General features: G+C 47.5%; 1 protein-coding gene across 1 annotated transcript in view; it reads left to right on the top strand.

The window, feature by feature from the left end:
• LOC104491882 (dyslexia-associated protein KIAA0319-like protein) overlaps positions 1-7,856 on the top strand; it is a gene marked incomplete at its 3' end in the record, with an annotated part of 18,579 nt that overhangs the window by 685 nt on the left and 10,038 nt on the right. The window contains exons 2-3 of the mRNA XM_010134361.1: positions 2,058-2,755; positions 6,630-6,921. Of these exons, the coding sequence (XP_010132663.1) occupies positions 2,058-2,755; positions 6,630-6,921 (990 nt within the window). The remainder of the gene's footprint in view (positions 1-2,057; positions 2,756-6,629; positions 6,922-7,856) is intronic.

The following is a 7,856-nucleotide window of genomic DNA, read 5'->3' as shown; positions in this document are numbered from 1 at the left end:
TGTTTTTAGCGCTCAAATGTTTAACTCTCTCCCAAAACGCAGTATGTCAATAGTCTGTGTTTGCCTACCAGCAATTGTTATGTTTGGTTTTTTATTTCCTGTTCAAACTTGAGTAACCAACCTCCTGCTCAGGTAAATAACCAAGTTAGTGGCTTGTATGGAAATATTCATAGAATGGGTTGTGTGGGTTGTTTTGGGCTTTTTAAAAAGAAGTTCAGATTCGGACTGTTCTTCACCAAGGGGTGGTATTTTTCCCATGTTGACACATAGCAGTCACCAGATCTTAGTTAAGAAAGTTGGTCAGGTGCCTTTTCTCCCTTCTTGGCTCAAATTTCAGTGACTTACAGGTTCGAGGCAGCAGTGACTTCGGCACTTATCAACCTGTGTGATGGCTGCCAGCACCTTTCCTTCTGCTGGGAGGTTGCTGGGCCCCAACAGCAGCAGGGTTCGACAAGGATAGTTTGGTTTTGTTTCTCGGTTACGGGGACACATTCTCGAGGCTACGGCAGCATCTGCAGGGTGTTGGTGTGTTTGAGGGCTGGTCGCCTTGGGAGAGTTAAAACCCTCAAGGATGACGTGAGTGTGGCAATAAATGTGATTATATGTGACACAGTTATTCTGATGTGGGCACTTTTTCCGTTGTAGAGTTTTTGTTCTTTTGGTCTCGTTTGTGTCACTTAGGCAGCAGTTTGTTAAACTGAGGAGGAATTATGGCTGCCTAGAGACGAGCGTGACAATGTGGAGTTACGCAAGAGGAACTGTGTTAGCATAATTGGTTACATGTGACAGGTTTAAAAAGTCCGTAGAGTCAAGTCTTTAATCATTAATCTGATATCAGGAGGGATTAACTGCCTGGGCAAGTCTGTGAACTGAGTTTATTGATTGAAACTGTTGTCCGTTCCGTTCCCTGGCTGTTCAGCAGAGCTGGGAGCTGCATCGTGGGGACAGGAGCTCCTGAGATGAGCAGTGGTTTTGTGCTGATTTACTAGGGGGGGAAAAAAAAGACAAAACCAATACTGAGGTGTGATGACAACACCCGCTGGGCAGGTGTCCTGTGATCTGTGTTGTTCTTGTTTCCCTAAGTGTGGAGTGTGTATACAGCACCACCTTCTTCCACGCTGTCCTAATTCCAGGCCCATCAGGTTAGTGCCAGGTGCTTGCCCCTGCACTGCTCAGAGTCCAGCGACAGTTTGTAATCTTGCAGTGTCCCGTTATCCCTCGGATGCTGAACATAGCACAGTGCAACAGCCCCATAGATCATTAGTCTATTTTTAGGGAGCCCTTAATCTGCAGAGCTCTGCATTTTGGAAGCCTTTAATCCATTGATCCCTGCAAGCACTCTAACTTCTCATGCTAAGAAAAAAAAATCCATATGCAGAGCAGTTGTTGTTTTACTGCTGATCTGAGATCTGTCTCTTATAAACATGTTTGCCATAATTTCTTCTATAGAAAGCCCTGCAGTGGAACGGGTGGTGAGGACAGGCCTTCCAGACCTCTGCTCTAGAATATGTAAAGACTTCTCAGATGAATCAGTGTCATTCAAAATAAGTGACTGACCTCAAAAATCAGCATGGAAAAGGGGGGAAAAAAAACCAACCTTGTACTATGAACCAAACCAGGGTTGCTGTTTCCCGGGTTCTCCTTCAAGGCAAACAGTGGGCAGGGAGGCAGTGCCCTTTACTGATGCACTCAGGTTTCCTGGCTCTTATCCCGCTCTGTACCTCGGCCTCGCTGCTCAACCTGTGCCTTTCAGCCTTCTCTGAAAGAGGAATGTTTCTGTTGTCACTTCTGTTGTAGGTTGCTTTAGCTCTGTTACTGTCAAGTAGGCTTGTGGTCCCTTTGGTAGGTGGTGCAGATTGTTGCTTAAAAATCTCATCTGAGTGCTGGATGCTGAGGCCAGATGTGTTCTCAGCAGCCCTCGTTTTACTGTCCTGTACACTACCTCCTGTCTTACTCCTGTGCCCTAAATTCACCTTGACAGCAGCGATGAGGATCCATTGTCCGCTGCTTTAAAGGACTGAGAATTGTCTTTATTTGTCTTCCCTCTCCTTTCCCAGATGCAAACTGGAATCAATCTAAATGCGAGCTGGGGAAGATCCTGCTGGGTGCCCATTTGCGAGAGTGGGGAGATCACCATCTGCAGCTTCTGGAAGGGTTTCACAGCGTGTGGTCCTGTCAGGCTGCCTGCTGCCAGCGCCCTGCCTGTGATGCCTTTTGGTTCTTGGGAAACGTGTGCATCCAGGTGAACTGCACAATGCCTGGCACGTGTCAGGCAGACAGGACTGGCTTTTCTGACTCCGTTTTGGTGTTTCTAAAAAAATCCAAAAGCACAGAGCGCTCCTTACAGTTTCAACCGGATGGCAACGTGAAGATGTGGTTTCACAAGTGGTTGGACTCAAGCATCCCTGTCCAGAGGAAAAAGAGACTGCGGAGGTCATTGCAGACCCGGGGCTTGGCGGGTGATGGTGTGGAGCTCCTGAAAAGGGACACAGCAGCAAGCCCCAGCGCTGAGGCTGCAGCCAGAGCTTCTGACAGCAAATCTAGGAACAGCCGAAGTGGAGTGGAGAGCTTGAAGGATCAAATACTGAGGCACATAGTGGCAGAAGGGCCTGAAGGTCCTGAAAGCCATCCGAATCAAAAGACAGGCTTGCAGAATGGACAGAATCCAAGAGAGCAGAAAGCCAAAAGCCCACTCCCTCCCAAAAGCAATAACGTGAGCAGATCGAGCGATGCGGATGGCGTTGGTTTGCCGCAGGTAAGTGTGATGGCTGAAATGGGGCTGCAGTGGGGCTGCCTCGGACGGCTCCCACCCGCCTGCTCAGTCTTGCTCTGTGTAGACTTTGACTGAAATCTGCTCAGGTGGTGGGAATCTTTCTGGTGCCTGTTTTCAGCCTCCTGTCAAAAAGGCAAGGCCAAGGTTTGGGGGGGGTTGTTTGGTTTTTTGGTGGTAGGGTTTTTTGCCTGAGAATAGAAAACTGTTACCTGTAAAAGATCCTTCTTAGATCTACAAACTAAAATCAATTGTTTTTCTTTGAGTACTAAATTGAGGCAGTGAAATACGTTATTTTATGGACTTGTGCATTGAGTTTCCCGTGTGCTTTAGGTCAGCCTGCTTGCTTGAGTTGGCATCTCAACGCCAACTTTTTTGTTCGGTTTCTGAAATCCAGAGCAGTTTACATTGGCGTTGGCTGAAAGAAACCAGCTTAGTCTGCTCCAAACTCGTACAGCGCTAATCTAGTCACTCACGATGTTAAAGAGAAATTGGCACACTTGAATTGTTAAATGCTGTTTGTATTTTTAAATCTGCAAATGGTTTTTTTAAGCCTTATTGTACAAAAAAAGCCCATGCACTCGTGTTGGTGAAATAGGAAGAATTCTGTTCCTTAAATCTCTTTTGCCATGTTTCTAGGATCTGGCACTGGTGAAGCCTGGTGCCTTTTCCTCTAGTTCCTGTTCTGGAAACTTGACCAAATTTATTTCTCTCCCTTGTATTCAAACCGTGGTCCCAGGTAGGGCTGTGACTGGCCTGAGCCATCACCCTGCAGAGCAGGATGTGGAGAGCAGCCAAGGGACGCTGCTGAGAGCTCTGGGACAGCCCGGATGGCAGGTGAAATCGGGCACAAGAACTGTGTGAATGTTTGATTTTTGCAGACCGCCACAGCTCTTGGGGCTGACTCAGGATCTCCATTTTCACTCTCCCCTGCAGTATTGCAGTGTTTCCACCCTGCTTGTTCTTTCCTCCTCCTAATATTTGAGATCTACACAGTGACCTCATTCTCTCAGTTATTCTTAAACATTTTCTGTTGCTCGTGGGTAATGGCTGTTGTATCTCTCTGTTTGTTCCGTTGCATTCTGAGTTCTGGTATTATTACTGTTCAGTAAACTGGTTGCAATATTAAATGACATGGATTAATTTGCTTCTGAATATTGCTGAGTATGCAGGATTTCCCTTCTTTCAGAAGTACTCCCATGGTCATCCGGGTGTGCTGTTGGATGTATGCTGGGGCAGGGTTTTTCTTCTCCTTACTGGTTTTTGCTAATAAGAAAGTCTATATCTCTCCACAAAATACAGGTTCATCAAAATAAAAACCTCTTAGTAAAATATACTGGCTGTGATGGAATTCCTGGCAGTCCTGAGTTTTAGGATAGAGTTTTTGGGGAGGGGAAAGAAATAAAAAATCCACCTTAACACGGGTATTGAGCTGAAGCTGGTTCTACCTGGCCCTGGGCTAATTCCTTGATTATTGAACCATCCAACTTTCACCTGCAAAATAGAAGGGAAACTCTGTAGCCATTCTTGTGTTTCCGACCGGAGAGCAGCTTAATTTAGGGCAAGGATGTAGCTCCCAAGCTGCATTGGTTATCGGCCAAAGTAAGAGAAGTTGCACATGTGCTGCAATGGGCTGGATTTCAGGACTCTTGCTGTCCTGCTTCCTGCTGGCGCTGGACACTTCTTGCCCTGCGAGGAAGGAGGAAAGGTCTCTCCTCACAGAGACCCAGAGTCTGTGATGGTTTGTGATGTTACCCATGTTTTTGTGTCTTAAGGATCTTCACAGACATGGCACCTAGTGCAAACAACTAAAGACACAATCTAAGCGGAGAAGAGCCTGTCTCCTAAGGGAGACCAGGCTTAGCAAAGTAAGGCCCATTTAAATGAAAAGATAAAATTCCAGAACCAGGTTTTTATCTTTCAGGTAACCTAGGATCAATGCAGATTCTGATGCACATAGCTGCTCCAGTTCCATCTTGCAGATCCAGGACTATCACACAGGGAGATCAGGTCACTTGTCCCAGGCCAAAGGCAGTTAGGGGTCAGAATCAAGTGTCTGACACTCCTATGCTCACTCAGGCCAATATGCCACCTCTCTCTGATTTCTAAGCTAAGAAGATAGGACAGCTGGCAAACTTCTAGTCTTCTCCTTGTTCATCCCCAGAAATGAAATCTTCAGTTCTTTCTTTTAAAGAATTCAGGGCTCTGGAGTAACGATAAGGAATGTCTCAGCTTGCAGGCATTAGAGGCATTTCTGGCTGTTACATTGCCCCAGGCAAAGCTTATCTTGTTCAAGCTCTTTGCAGACGTTTGGCTGTCAAGTCATCCTGAAGACTTTTGGGAGGATCTTTCTTAACTGTAAAGTGGGGGGTTTTAGGCATTAAAAAGTGAGTCAAGGAAGCATCTGGCTCCCTGATAATAGTACCAAGCACAGAGCAGTTGGGGCTGCTGAGCCCAGTGGGCAGATGCTGGTCTCCTGTTTGTGATGCCTGTTCTTGTGACCTGTCTGGGTTCATTCTGGCTAAGCAAAAAGTGTTTCCTGTAGTGGTATGAAGTCATGGAGCCTTTCTGTTCCTGCACCTTTCCTAAAGAGTCTGTCTCAAGGGTCTGAGTTCCTGCCTGGCTGTTCCCCTCTCTTCATGCCAGCATTTCTAGCTTAATCTTACTTGCGCGCTCGGTGAAAGGGAGCTGGGATCCTGAGCTGACTGGAGCTACGAGCGGGTGTGAGGTGATGCTGTCCTGCGGCTGCCAAGAAGTCTCCAGTGCCCTCAGTGCCCTGGCTGGCTGCTCAGTACGTGCAGCACAGCTTTAGTTTGACAACTGGCATTCAGTGTTTCCTGAACCCCAGCCCATTTACTCACCAGGATGTTGCCCACCATGGTTTGGAGCGCTTTTCCAGTTCCTGTTTCCTGGGCTGAATGCCAACAGTGTGGGATAAGAGCTTGAGAATATTTCCTCCAAGACAAGCTTCTGATCAGCCTCTCTAGTGGGGAGTAGTGGTGGGCAGTTCAGCTCTGAAACACTTCCCAAGTCAAAGATGGTGAATTTCCCCACTGTAAATATTGACCAGATGTTCTCCAAACAGTCAGCTCAAGAAGATGTGCCATGCATGTGTACGTCATGGTGGAAGGTGAATTGTCCAGAGTATTGCCTGGCAGGCTGAGGGCTGGAACAGGGCTAGGTGCTGTGAGGGGAATTTTCTGATGAAAGAAAGGAAATTGTTCCTTCCACTTTGATTATTTTCAATAAAGTGGCTCATCGTGTATGGACGTGAACAAACTTTGTGCCTGCAAGCTCAGCTCCCCGGCGGCATCTCCTGTGGCATGTACGCAGGGAACTGATTGTCAGGTCACCTTGCTTTGAAGAGTGATTCTGAAATAAATTTCCTCTTGCTGCAGTGATTCGATTATTACATAAAAATGTCACCGCGATCCTCCCGCTTTGTGCCTGCCAGCGGCACAGCTTTACAAGAAGGAGTACATGGCCTAAACCCCAATGAACCCCAGTTCGTGGTCCCTGGTTTTTGCTTCTGCCTTATCCCCCTGCTGTGTTCTTTTAGCTCCACTCACTGCACTTTGAACCTCAACCTTCTGCGGAGTTTGCCACTTCAACAGCTGCGGTACTAAGATGCATAGGTAAATCTATGGTCTTAACTGGTGCTCAGCTGAGCCAGAAATGGTCTATCTGCTGTGCAGCAGGAACATGGAAAACAATTCAGAGAGAGAAGAGGAAGCAGTAAAACATCCTGCTTCTGGGAAAAACAAAGCAGGGACTTTCCAGCCTCCCCGGCTGGAGGAGAAGTGCAACAGTAAAACAAAACCCAGGTTTGCAGTCAAACTGACAACTTTTTTCTTTACAGCTCCACGCAGGAACTTCTGCACCAGAACCATTAGTGCTGGCTACATTCTCCAGTCCTGCAGCACAGGGCTTAACAGCCCCAGGGAAGACTGAGAAGCCCGGGCAGCCAGACAATACTTTAGTCCGTCCTCACTCCTCCAGTGTGTTACCCACAGTCGGCCCTGTGCCGGTGAAAAGCACAGCGAAGATGCAGACAGTTACTTCTGTGCCAAGCGGAGCTCCCGTGAATGGCAATGCTTCCACAGGCCAGAGCCATGCTACCGCACCACCGAGCACCACTGCCACCGCGCCAGGTGAGAACAGGCAGCACTCCACCACATGTCATCTGGTCGGGTTTGGTGACGTGCCATTGCAGGAGATCGTTTCAGAACCGATAGCACCTGTGAGAAATGCTGAGGTCCGTGCTGCCGTGCCCTGTTAACTCCCGAGGTCTGAGAATGGGACTTGGGGATTGTAAATCTGCCTGCAAACACTGGGTCTATTTTCAAGAACAGCTTGAAAGTGATGGCAAGACCTTAATTCCCACAGGGAAAGTTGAGGCATGGTGTGAGGCACTGCGAAGGGTTCTTTCCGTAGTCCTGACACATTGCTGTCTGTCAGGTTGAGAAGAAATCTTAGTATCTGCTCAAAACAGGGCGTAACTGATTCTCTTCTGTCCCCGAAATGTCGATGTGGAGAGCAGCGTACCTGGCTGGGCTTTGCTTCGCAGCAGTGATGTTTCTGTTCACACTGGTGTTTCTTAAACTACTGAAAATGTAGAAAAGCCAAAATGCCTTTGGGCAGCTCTGTAACGCACCGGGCCATCAGCTCACCCCATAAGGAGCCCGAGGATGTCCAGTGAACAGTGTGTGCTTGTTGGGCAATATCTCAGAATTCAGTGAATCCAGTTTGCTGAAGCATTCACGGCTGAATTTAGGGTTCCCTTCCCGTACAAGGGAACAAGTAGACAGTGCTGCATCCAAAGACCATTTTGGCAGGAAGCTCATTGGATGCTCGTGCTAACACGAGCTCATCTTCTCTGTAAGGGTTTACCCCTGCTAAGACTGGAAAATAGATTTTAAATGTCTCCAGCAGCTGTGTTGGAAAAGTAACATAGCCAGGGCCTCCTTGTTTTGCTAAAGAATACAAAGATGACTTGAAGGGTAGTTTTTCCAAGTCAGGTTTTGGTTTTTTTGTCTGTTTGTTTGGTTTGGGTTTGTTTTGGTTTTTTTTTTTCCTGCTGCGGTCA

Source organism: Buceros rhinoceros, unplaced genomic scaffold, assembly GCF_000710305.1.
Source record: "Buceros rhinoceros silvestris isolate BGI_N320 unplaced genomic scaffold, ASM71030v1 scaffold31264, whole genome shotgun sequence".
NCBI lineage: Eukaryota > Metazoa > Chordata > Aves > Bucerotiformes > Bucerotidae > Buceros > Buceros rhinoceros.
This window is presented reverse-complemented; position numbering and strand designations above follow the sequence as displayed.